At 48.0% G+C, this 12,748-nt stretch overlaps 1 protein-coding gene across 1 annotated transcript in view; it reads right to left on the bottom strand.

The window, feature by feature from the left end:
• Positions 1-517: 517 nt before the first annotated feature.
• POLR3A (RNA polymerase III subunit A) overlaps positions 518-12,748 on the bottom strand; it is a 51,834-nt gene continuing 39,603 nt past the window's right edge. Inside the window, exons 22-31 of the mRNA XM_024561181.4 lie at positions 9,574-9,660; positions 9,401-9,483; positions 8,646-8,816; positions 7,500-7,593; positions 7,218-7,310; positions 6,005-6,169; positions 5,344-5,508; positions 4,970-5,101; positions 3,500-3,632; positions 518-1,494 (exon numbers count right to left, since the gene is read on the bottom strand). Coding sequence (XP_024416949.2) covers positions 1,346-1,494; positions 3,500-3,632; positions 4,970-5,101; positions 5,344-5,508; positions 6,005-6,169; positions 7,218-7,310; positions 7,500-7,593; positions 8,646-8,816; positions 9,401-9,483; positions 9,574-9,660 — 1,272 coding nt within the window. The 3' untranslated portion in view covers positions 518-1,345. The remainder of the gene's footprint in view (positions 1,495-3,499; positions 3,633-4,969; positions 5,102-5,343; positions 5,509-6,004; positions 6,170-7,217; positions 7,311-7,499; positions 7,594-8,645; positions 8,817-9,400; positions 9,484-9,573; positions 9,661-12,748) is intronic.

Raw genomic sequence — 12,748 nt, forward strand, 5'->3', positions numbered from 1 at the left:
TCTTTCCTATGTTGCAGATAACTCCTCAAGAAACCTTGAAGAACCCACTAGCAAAGGTGCATTCACTGGCAGAAGCCTGAGTAGACTAAATGCAGATCTCTTTTTCTTTTTTTAAAGATTTTATTTATTTTTAGAGAGGGGAAGAGAAACATTGATCAGTCACCTCTTGTTCACCCCCAAGGGAGTACCTGATCTGCAACACGGGCATGTGTCCCAACCAAGAATCAAACCGGTAACCTTTTAGTTTATGGGATGACACCCAACCCACTGAGCCACTCTGGTCAGGGATAAACAAGGGTCTTTCTGGGATTCTCTTCTGGTTCTCTCCTCACAGCCTGACATATGCTTTCTGTTGTCACCGTAGATTTCCTGTGCGAGGAGCCTGCCATGCCAAGTGGGCAAGTCCCCAGCTCCAGTTTGCACCCACCCATGTGGGTCTCCATTCCTCTAAGTGACCCTTTCAACCCTTACAGCTGGCATCTGCTGCCACAGCCCCTGGGGCAGTTTTTAAGCCACCAAATGTGCACCTGCCTATTGCTTCAGGGGTGCGGAAGGCACCCAGGCAAGTGCAGGTAGCCTGGACTGGCCTCACTCATCATCTCCACGTACACGGACAGTCCCCACCTCAGCAGGGCCCAAAGGCCATGAAGAATGGGCTTGACTCTGTCACAAGGTATGTGACAAGGAAGTGCCACAACCTGTGGGACTGGAGGTAGATGAAAACAGGGTGGCCAGGGCACCTGTGAAAGGCATTTCAGAGAAGCTAGGGCCTCAGACAGTCTCAGATCAATTACAAATCCTAGACTGTCTCATTTGCTTAACCAGTTTTTCCAGTGACACTTCAACGCTGGCTTTCTTGGTTTCAAAAGTAAAACCAAATAACAGAAACTCCAAATTTTTCAAACTCAATAAATAGTAACAATATTTACAAGGGTTCATCAGACTGAGGTTCCAGCATGACTGAGGAACAGGAAACCGGGGCTGTGCCCTGGCTCTGGGGCTCAGCGCCCTTTGCCCTGGGCACTGCAGGGGAGTTAAGCGAGGTGGGGAGCAGTGAAGATGACTGGCAGTGCCTCCCTGTAAGTCAGGGAGGTGGGTGGGCGGGAGGCCTGGAACCGTTCATAGATTAGGTTTAAACAAACGACAGAGCAAACAGTTGTCTCCGCCGAGTGGTGTGGTCAGTTAGTGGGTGAGCTGCTCCTGGGAGCACAGGGGGCCTTCTCTGATTGCTGACAAGGTGTGGGAACCAGGGCCTCTGCCCCAGGGAGCACACAGCCAAGGCAGCTGTTGGTCTGGAGCCCCTTTCTAGATAGGACAAGGTCAGGCATGGTTCCTCTTCCCTGGACTATGTGACAAGGGGGATGTGGAATTCGTTTGTGTCGAAGATCAGGGGCCTCCTGGGAGGGCTCGGGTCTTTGTCAGCCTTGTGGAGCAGCTTGAACAGCCCAGTTCCAATGTTCATGGGGATCCCCATGATGATGCATTCGGACACCCCTGAAACCAACCAGAAAGAAGATTAGAGAGCTTTTCAACACCACGGTGGGTTGTCGAGACAGAAAGACTGCTGACTGAGGAGGCAGCAACTGGGATTTGAGTCCCAGCTCCACTGCACATCAACGGGTTGAACTTGGGCTGGTCGCTTTACTCCTGATCTACGACGGTGAGATGGCTGAGAAGCATAGGCCGAACACCCTGTGTCTAGATGGGGGAGAGAGTTCGTACACTAGGGGAAGGGCAGTGCCCTTCCACAGACCAGCTGCCGGCTGGAGACTGACGGCTCAGCAGTTCGCTCCATCTTAAGCCAAAGACTCGGCAGCACTAAACATAGTAAGCAAGGCTAGTGAAAGATGCTCAGGGAATCCTGAGTTTGCCAGCCAGTGTTTCCTATCTTAGCGCCTAGAAGAAAAGCAAACAGGATGATATGATCAGGTGACAATCCCCTCAGAAACACCAACAGCAAGGTGTTCGCTGTGCTCCGGGTTCAGGGCTGGGCCAAGATGAAAGGCACCCGAGCCTTGGGAGATCGGAGCCTTAACTGGAAACTCTCTGAAGGCAGGCAGGGCTCCTTTTAGAGTGACAAATAAGGATGTGGGCAGATTATTTCCCAAGCTCCCTTTCAACTTTCTAAGAGCTAAATGCTGGGCTCTGCATCAGGCTTCTGGCTCTAAAACAATCAAGTGTGTGCCTGCTACATTCTGAGCTCTGTGCCATTGGGAAACCAGACAGGCAAACCACCAAACTAAAACCCAACACACAGTGAGGACTGACACTATGTTTCAATGTGTGAAGGACCAGGAGGAGGGGGATGATTTTAAAGTGCGGGTCAGGTGGTTGTGCCAAGTGCCTAAAGGGGTCAGTAGTGGAGAGGGAGCAGTGGGCAGGGCCGCGGGAGGGCAGCAGGGCTGCAGAATAGGCTCAGGGCCCCATGTCCTGGGGTGCTGGGTCTTAGCATCCTTGCCAGGCATACTTGCTCTTACTTTTACCTTGGCTTTGGCCTTCTCCTGCCCCAATTTCTGCTCCCTTTTCTTGCCTTTCACCCTTTATTACCTTAAAGAATTATGTAATTTCTTTTTCCTTTCATCTGCAAGTTATACCCCTTTTGAAAGGCATTTGTCCTAGGCATACGCTGACTGGGCCCCACTAGACCATTACCTGTTTGGCAAATCCAGACAAGAGTAGGAGGTAAGGCTTGAAATGGCCACTAGGAAGCAGAGACCTGGAGGCAGGGACAGCAGCCAGGCTTGGACTCCCTGCATGGGCTGACGAGTTTGGGACTTTGGGAAGCTACTGACCCTCCTACACCCCAGCCTCTCATAAGCTCCCACTCAGGCCTGCAGGGGATTGGCCCGAGAAAGGCTGAAGTAAAGTGGGCTCCTGTAAAGGATGCAGGGAAGAGCCGGGTGGGCAGCAGGCACCTCTGTGACAGCTGTGACAGCTCCCACTTACACTCTCTCTCTCCCAGGCCCCCATCAGAGAAGCACTGCGAGGTCAGAGGATAAGGGTGAGATTCTGCAGTCAGGCTTGATGGCAAGTTAGTTTCTTCATTCTTTTCACTTGTAAAAGGGTTTAATACCTACACCTCCCAGAGGTGCTGAGATATGGGCATTTAAGGTGCCTGGCACCAGGGCTCAACAAGCTGGCTGCCCTTCCCAGGCAGAAAGGACAACAGAGACACATGGCACTGCCCCTCTCCTGCCAGCCTTGGCATCGCACAGGCTGGAAAAGTTCCTACACGCCCAAGGTCGATCTTTTTCTTCTTGAACCCAAAATTGGCTATACTGACAGAGAGGCCCTTTAAAAGATGGGGGGATGCAGGATGCCCTGGTCAAGCTCTGGAAATAAAAGACTGATTGGTTCCAATTCCATGATCTGTAACTTTATTCTTAAAAAACAGAAGCTCTGCCTATTCAGTTTGTTCACTTCCCCAAAAGCCCCTGCCAGGGTATACGTCACAGACAACCAAGGCCCCTGGCTATGCTTTTAGAAACACCAAACCTACCACAAACGGAGTCCTTCTGCCCAAAGTAGGCAGCGTCAAAGAGGTGGTCAGCCGTCTTCTCAAAGGAGGCCAGCATCAGCACACTCTCCTTCATCTTGGCCAGGCCAAACCTAGTAATGCCCAGGACTTCCCCCTGTGTCAAGAGACGAACGTGTCAGAGTGGTACCCATGCCCCCTGTGAAAGCTCAAAACCAAACCACATCCATGGCACCCCCTCAACATATAAGCTAAAATCAGTCCAATATACTAATCGCTTGAGTTACAACCTCAGGCTAGAACAGGACCCCAACAGCTCTCTGCCCTACCGGTGTCTCACTGGGGCTATTTGTCACGGACAACATGGATCCTCACACTCCCAGGCAGGGCCGTTGGAACAAACAATTATGAGCTGACAACTAGAGTTCAGAACCTAACTTTAGAAAAAAGAGAGTACTTCTGAAGATGTTTACTATGGCTTAAAGAGCTCAAAACGCAACTTAAACACCTCAAAGCTGGGAAAGAGTTAAGTACATTTAGGTATTTTCAATCCAAGGACTAGTGAGACATCATTAAAAAAGCGTATTTAAAAATTATGAAGCCCTGGCTGATGTAGCTCAATAGATTGAGGGTGGACTCTGAACCAAAGGGTCGCAGGTGCGACTCCCAGTCACGGCACATGCCTGGGTTGCGGACTAGGTCTCCAGTGTGGGGTTTGCGAGAGAAAACCACACATTGATACTTCTCTCTCTTTCTCCTTCCCTTCCCCTCTCTCTAAAAATGAATATATAAAATAAAAAAACAAAAACCAAAAAACTATGCAACAACACGGAAAATACAATGTTAAATAAAAATGCCAGGATAAAAACCGGTGCCCTCTCTTTACTGAAACCAGAATAACACAACGTATGCACGCAGAGCAAGACTGAAAGGGAGGACCTGACAATAACAGCCTCACTTAGGTGGTAGGGATGGGCCACTTCTCCCGCCTAGTTTCTGAACACTCGGCAGCACAGTGCAGGTCTGAATGGGAAGGGCTATGGAAACCTCTTGCTGTACAGCACTGCTAGATGGAAGGCACTTTTGGGGGAAGAAAGAAAATATAACCAACCAACCTCGGCTGCCCCCAAGATCATGTTAAACTTACTCTTTTCCTGGAAATGGCTACAGGAGAAGTGTGATGAATGGGTTTAATAGGGAATAAACACCTTAGTTTGCCAGGAAATCCCTGCCCTTTTGTCAACAGCTAGCTTTGCTTTAGGACAAAATTCCTAATAAGAACAAGAAACCATGCTCCACCCCGCATACCACGAGTGGAGCCACTCCATTCCAGTGTTTGTACTGGAATTTTACCGGAGCAGCCAGCTGAGCACCATGCTTTGGTTTTGGGGGGATGGTGCCACCTTATTTTTGCTCAGTGGACATCACAGCCATGTACTCTCCATGTCTTAGCACGACAGCTTCCTTCTCCTGAGACCAGTCGCTCCCACAAACCTTGTAGGTCATCAGGTCGGAGAGCAGCATCACGTGCCTCCTGTCAATGCTCATGCCGTGGTTGACCATTGTGTACTGGATCTCATTGATGATAGTGGTCCGGGCAGCTTCAATGCCCAGAGTCTTCTCCACCTACAGAGAGCCAGGATGAGTGGAAGCAGCCACTTCTGGGGTGCTCTCCAACTTCTCCTAAGTCCTCCTCTGCCCCGCAGGTTCATGGCAAGCCCCAGGCCCTTTCCGAGAAACAGATGTTTCGCTATAGACCCAAAGTAAACAGCAAGGTCTGAGGAACGTGCCAGGAGCCAGCTGAAGGCCTGGAGGGGTCACCAAGGGAGACAGGACGACTGTAAGGGGACCCTGGGTATGAGCAGTACCTCATATGTGTTATTGGAGGTGGTTCGGGTGCCCTTCACACCATGGGTGGCCATGACTGCCCGCAGGTTATCACCCTCCACCAGGAGCTTGTACTTCTCCTTTCCACTCTGCTCGTCGATGTGGATGACAGCTCTGGACACCTCTGGGATGCCCTGCACCACCACCTGGACTCAGAGACACGGAAGGTTTGGGACCCTATAGTGCCCATGGCCCCCACCAAGCCAGCAGCCTCAGAAACTGCAGCAGCGGTGAGAATGGGGAACGCCAAGCCCTGGGTTTGTCACTCAGATCAGCCCCGTTTCTCAGTGGTAGTGGTGGCATACCAAACCTAACAGTGCCTGTCCACTGTTTCAGGGATTAGGGAGAAAAGCAGAAATTCAGGGAACCATGTCCTTTTGGATGATCAGTTTTATGAGAAAACAGAAAGAAATCTAACAGACACAGTCGGCATGACAGTGCTAAGAAGGAAAGAAAATGGGCTGATTCCTTAGGAGTGTGGCGAAGAAGAGAGGAAGAAATGGGGTGCCATCCTCAGTCTCAGTGGTGGCAGAGTCCTTCGCTGGCACCTTAATATTCCTGTTAGCAGTCACTGTGGTCTCCCCTTTACAAATCTCCCGGCACTCGGCTGGGTAGGGCCCTGGAGGGTGACCGCCATCTCACCTTGGGGAGGTCCTCTTTCAGGAACTGCAGCACATAGTACATGGAGCTCTTGCTGTTCTCTCGGGGGGTGACGCACACTACAGCCTCACCGTGAACAGCCACGTCGCCTGGTTTCACACGGAGCTTGGACATGCAGATGGAGTACCGCACCGTCTCAGCGTTCACCTGCAAGGTGGCCAGGCACGGGCCAGATGCCCAGGACGTTACTGACAGCAGTTTGGAATCTCTGTTTCCAGGGTGTCTCAGTCTTTTTCATCATTGTATTTCTGAAAAGCCTTCTGAGGCATTATTTTCCTAAACTCTCTCTTCCTACCATGTAATTTTTATACCAGAGATATATTGTGTATTTCTGTGCTGTATGGATATCTGTGCTTTTTCATAAAAAGAGCATAAAGCTTTTTCGTAGCCCTCCAACCCCCACACCACTGAAAAGGCACGTTCAGGCCATGGCAGTGTGCAGGAGCTCCAAGGGAGCTGAGAGGAGGCTGGAGGCTGGTGGCCAGGACAATCTAAAAGCATCGGTGAAGCCTCCCCTTTACCGTCTTCAACACGGCCACTACGTTCCTTGAGGCTGCCCACCCAAAGGGCCGCGGGTGGCCAGAGTTAAGCTATAGAAATCCCCAACCTGGACAACTGGCCACTCAACTGGGGGCATCTTTCACATGGACAACACATGAACTTGGTACTTGAGAGAATGGGATACAGAATGTGTGAAAACTAGTCCAGATTTTAACTACGTGAAAGAAAGAGTCAAGTACCAGGGAGTTACTCAGTTTGTACCCTGAGAAGGGCTGATAATCTTGCAACTGTTAAGCAAGGTTAACCCACCCATCCAAAAACATGTACCAAGCTAGCCAGGCGCTGTGCTGGTGCTAGGAGCCACAGATGTGTAAGACACAGACAGCCCTGTGGTCCTTACAAACACTGGGAAGATAGACAAGGAGACCAATTATTCCAACACTTTGTCACAGTGAATGGGTATTGTGGCCAGCACAAAATTTCAACTAATTCCCCCTATGTCTTTAGAAGGCAATGTCTGTCAGAGTCAGGTTTAGAAAGACAGAACGTGAAGATACAACAGACTCACACAGAACAACCAAAGGAAAGCCTCTGTAATGCTTGTGTCTTGCTTCGCCCCTGCCCTAGTTTATCAGTGCCTAGCTCCAGACTAAGAAAGGATGGCTTCCTCTACACACTTAATTACGTGACTCACTTCCAGTCTCAGAAGTCTAATCCGTTCCAGGGAGAGCTTGACGAGAATAAAGCAATCATCGGGAAGAAACACTTCTTCAATATACTCTGAAATCTGTAGTGTCAGAAGATCAGAATGTTAATCAGTCACCTTCCCCGTCCCCAAGAGCGTTCACTGCTTGCTCTTTTTTTAAAGATATAGAATAGTGTGAACACACTACCTAGTATATCCACTGCGACTGGTTTTATACTTCCTCGCAACACGGACCTAGTTTTCTTGTTATGAAGAGGGACTTTTCCTTACCTCTCCCAGGAGGGTTTTCTCAATTCTCCCTTTCACGAGGCGAGCGTAATCCGCGTCGTCATCCTTGTCCAGCTGTGCTGTGATGATTGGAGTGCTGTGAGAAGTGGAGGAGAAACAATCACAGCACAAGGAGTGAGCTTGCTTGAAGGCTGCGCTTTGTTAAGTCTGACTACTACTGAGAAGCACGTTATTAAAAGCAACTGAAATTTATTGAGCATTTCACTGTGTGTCAAGCACGCTTCTTCATACATTCTCATTTAGATTTACTATTTTTGGAGCTCACGAGGCAAACCATTCTACCAGTGAATGAAGTGACTTTCAGAAAATTCTTTCTGGCCAGGTGAACCTACCTCTTCCTTTTTGGTCCTAGTAGGTAGTTAATTTAGTTCCATTCCCTGAATAAACTGGCCCTTTGTGTATTACAGCTTCCACCACCCCTTTCTCCCACCCCACGACCTGCTCTCCAGGACACCTCCAGCTCCTCCAACCACTACTTAATCAGCTTCCATCCTCACTGTCCTGCGTGGTGTACCCTGAACACACACTCCTAGAAGAGATCTGGCCAACCCAGATGTTCCTGCCACCCTGGACATCTATAGTTGCTGTTCTAGAGTCAAGTGTAGTTCTTTCATTTAAGGCTGTTTGTCATTTTTTAGATTCCAATCACAGGTGAATCATCCTTTTGTCATCAGATGCACCGAAATACATCTCTATCTCTTCTGGTCGCAGATCACCTACAAATCCTATCACGAAATCATGCAGGAGTCACAGAATATGGCCACAGCCCAAGTGGTAGACACAGCAGTCAGTTCTGGTAGAGCTGGGAATATGACAACAAAAGTTTGAAATCTACATGACACACTGCTATCATTTTTCCAGTAGTACTTGCTTGGTTTTTTTTAAAAAATGTTTCTCTCATGTGACCATGGCCATTAAGAACCACTTTTTCAATTTTGACTGTAACTGGTTTCAACCTATTTTTTTCTTGAGTGTGTTTTTTTAAAAAACTGAAATATGGTTAACACAAGCATGACACTGAAGTTTGAGATACTGTCCATTTAAATAGCACATCTGACATAAGGATCACGGTTTCTCAAAAAACATGACAGGCATTCCAGGAACATAAAGGAAATGGAGGCAGGGCACCTGATGGCCTTCGAAGCGTTGATGATCTCTTTGATCCGGGGCACCCCCAAGGTGATATTCATGGAGGCCACACCTGCAAAGTGGAAAGTCTTCAGGGTCATCTGGGTGCCTGGTTCACCAATGCTCTGGGCACACAGTGCGCCTACCGCAGAACCTGGTTCCATCTGTGCCCTGGAAGAAAAAGATATGAATGAAAAGTGCAGCAAAACTTCTGGCAACAGGCTTCTGGCTAAGTCTTTTCAACAGAAGAAATGAAGGTGCCTTTAGGGTTAGGAAGGAGTTGGCAACGAGCCAGGCTGAGCTTGCGACAGGGGCGAACCGGGCACAGATCACTAACAGGTGCAGACAGGGAGACTCGATGCTCAGAGGGGTCCGATAATGAAAGCGAATACTGTGTGGCTACTTGCAGTCAGTGTGCAATACCTGGGCCCAAATGTCCATTGTCTGAAGAACATGTAAGAGCCAGCTAACAAATGGTACTGAAGGTGGACAGCAGGTAGCACCTGACAAATATATTGGTAGTTTCTCTGTGGGGAGAAAACACTTGGAAATTTCTTTGTGTTATTTCCACATCTTGGAGCATCCAGTCTATCTATCTACCCACTGGAATCCCTACGTAAGGGGTGAGAGAACCTGCTCAAATACTGGCAGTCGATAATTGGTGCTGGTGCAGAATTTTATTTCCCTGGGGAAACAGGAAGGATATGAGACAGCCATGTGACTGCCTGGCAGTCTAAGACAATTAGCATCCATACCTCATGTACTTGTCCCTACAGGTCTCTAGAAACTTTTCTATTTGGGTCGGGGTGATCCGGTCCAACTGGTACAGCACACGGGGCTGGAAGAACAAAACCAAGTGCAGAGTTACGACTGGCAGCACCCGAAAACACCTTAGTGTCCGTCCCACCCATAGGGGAAGGTCAGTTACCTCTGTTGTGCCGTTATCATTGATGCCATATTTATCTCTGGTTTTCTTGATCTTCTCAGACACCCCCTTAATGAATTTTTTTATTTCCTGAAAGATCACACAGCAAACATTAGCTGTATATTCCTTAGTAATTCAGATGGCATGATGTGTTTTATAAACTTCAGTAATATGATGAGCCCATCATATTTTAGTGACAGCTAAATATATACTACAAGTGGTACACTACAGATCAAGTTCCTATTACAAAATGTTTTTCTAAAGAATACACAAAATCAACCATAGCCCAGACATATCACTCATTGGTTTAGGTGTCTCTAAGGCCTTTTTATTCCAACAAGCCTTCAGCAATGGCACGCTCCAGCTACTCTCCTGGCTCTGCTATGTCCCCCCTGTCCAGCACCAGGATCATCCTTTGTACCTGCCGCTTTCTCTTCTGCTCCCTGGCACACCACACTGCTTACATTCACACAGTTCAGACAGACAGAAGTGTACCACTTACACTTTTAATCTCTAGGTTAATTTTTGAATTCCTTCTGACGTCGTTATGATCAATTTAAATACTTACAAGCTAAAGCATAGCTTTGCAGACATTATATACATTTCCAATACATGCTTTAAGCTTGCCTTCATTACAAAGGAAACACTCCCAAATCCAGCTTCTCCGTCTCTCTAACTCTCACCTCTGCATCACTCCCTCAGTCTCGCTCCCTTCCCACACACCATTAGAACTTTGGAAGGACTCCTAGAAACCACTCTCAAAGCTAGAAGTAAAACATCAATTTATTTGCTATTCTTGCTATATTTAAGAACAGTACTCTAAAAGAAAAAAAAATGATACGAAACAAAAGAAAAAAGAAAAAAAAAAGAACAACAACAAAAAAGGCAGAAAGAACAATACTCTAAGTCCCAGGATGGTGACTAAGTGGAGCAAGGAAGGCAAGAAGTATACCCAAGGTGGGGTACACAGGGCAGGGCTGGAGACTGTGGACCTGACTCAAGGTTTTCTGGCAACTGCTCAAAGAGAAAAAAAGCCATCTGTTTACAAATGATATGTGTCTATGAAACAAAGCCAGCTTCATGGTCACTCCTGGAACCAGAATCAGTCAGCACCTCTTCTTGGGGAGTGCTTACAGAAGGGGGTATGGTGTGCTTTAATGAGCTACCCCATCAAGGTCCTGCTCCCCGGGGGAGGTGGGCTCACACATGAGGCACAATAGGACTGACTTTTTTTAATTTTAATTTTTAATTATTGATTTGAGAGAGAAGAGAAACATCAATTTGTTGTTACACTCATTCATGAATTTATTGGTTTCTTCTTGTATGTGCCCTGACTGGGGATCGAACCTGCAATCTTGGTGCATCACATGACGCTCCAAACAACTGATTCATTACCTGGCCAGGGAATGAATGAGTCTCAGAGTACTTCTCGGATGAGCTGATGGCATATGCCATGCAGGAGCAGCAGTCCTTTTTGAGAACATGGGGAGAGTGGACAGACTGCATTTCCCCTCAGCAGCTCTCTGGGAAATACAATTTCCCTCAACGACTTTGGATAAATCATGGTGAGAGTGAGCATGAATGGCACTCTGGACAACTGTAGGCGTCCAGCTGCACGGACAGACCATTGAGTGACTAGCCCAAGGATGGACTGCACACTGTGGCTACAAAGCCTTGAGGTCTTGTTTCTAGATTCTGAGGTTGGTTGAGGGGCCCCCAAGAAGACCAGCATGCCCTGCCCCAAGTCTCGTCAGTTAATATCACATAGCTGAAAACACCTAGTTTTGTCTGAAACAGGTGTTTTAAAAAGCAGACTGAGGAGAAAGAAGCATGGCCAGGTGTCTTCAGAGTCCTGCACAGTGCTGGTTTGCCTCACCCACACATTTGAGCCTAGGGTGAGATGGGGCCTTGGCTTTGCCTCCGGGGGGGGGGGGGGGGGGGCACTGAGGGTATCCAAGTAAGCATGATGATGTAGAAGCCTTGGGTGAATGGAGACCCTGCTGAAGCCTGGTGGCAGCTGCCATCACTCCTTCCTTGGCCTCCCCGGCTGGCTACTATCCATGGTGCTGAGGTGGTCCTTGAGGTCGAAGTCTGTGCATTTGTTTAATCTTTGGGGAATGGCAGTTGGGGGTGGGGTTGAGGGGGCATCCTGAGAGCCCAGGACACTTTCTGAAGAGCCACGTTGGCTGGTGGCCAGTGTGGAAATGCAATAGCCCTTCCGAATAAGGGAGTAGCTGCCCCTCTAGCTGTGACCCAAAGGTACCAGTGTGAAGAGGGGAACAGATTTCCTAAAACCTACTTTACAGCACCCATGAACAACCTGGCTACATGATCCCAAAGGGCATTAAGTGACTACTCTGTTCTGAACCTCTTTAAAATGAAGCTGCTGGGTGTCCAATAGGAAAACCTTGCACTACATTGTTTCCTTTTTTTTCACTTATATTAAGTACCTTTTGACAACAACAGAAATACTGTAGGAGGATGTCTTGATGTGTAAGGGGCTGTGCTCATCCCAAGGCAAGGCATTAGGAATTTTACTCTTACTGTAGCTAGTGGAACAACTTCAGATATTCTTAATAAAAGATGTTTTTCCAAAAATAGAAGGAGAAAATCATGCTTTACTGGGAGCTGAAATTTCTATCCAGGCAGTTTGATTTTACTCTGGGTATTGGTATTGATGCTTATTTTCCCTTGAAAGCAGGTAAGGAGAAATGGGTATATAACAGAAAACAGTATGTGAGGCTTTGTTTGAGCCAGGCTTTTCTCAATGATGGTAAGGTGGCCGGGAAGGGACAGGTAGTAGAGAAATTGAACTTTGCTACTGTCTTGCTCCCTTGATTAAAAGGCGCTTAGCAGAGCCCTCGGTGGTGTAGCTCAGTGGATTGAGTGCTGGCCTGAGAACCAGAAGGCTGACAGATCGATTCCCGGTCAGGGCACATGCCTGGGCTGCAGACCCGGACGGACCCTGGTGGGGAATGTGGGAGAGGCAACCACCCAGTGATATTTCTCTCTCTCTCTTTCTCCCTCCCTTCCCCTCTCCTCTCTCTATAAAAATAAATAAAAAATCTTAAAAAAAAAAAAAAGAGCTTAGCAGAAGAGACTGAACCAGAAGTCCACTTTCACAAAAATAAACCCCATAGGGTACCTATAGAGAGCTTAGCACTTAGTAACCCAGTTC

This window comes from Desmodus rotundus, chromosome 4 (assembly GCF_022682495.2).
Source record: "Desmodus rotundus isolate HL8 chromosome 4, HLdesRot8A.1, whole genome shotgun sequence".
Taxonomy (NCBI): Eukaryota; Metazoa; Chordata; class Mammalia; order Chiroptera; family Phyllostomidae; genus Desmodus; species Desmodus rotundus.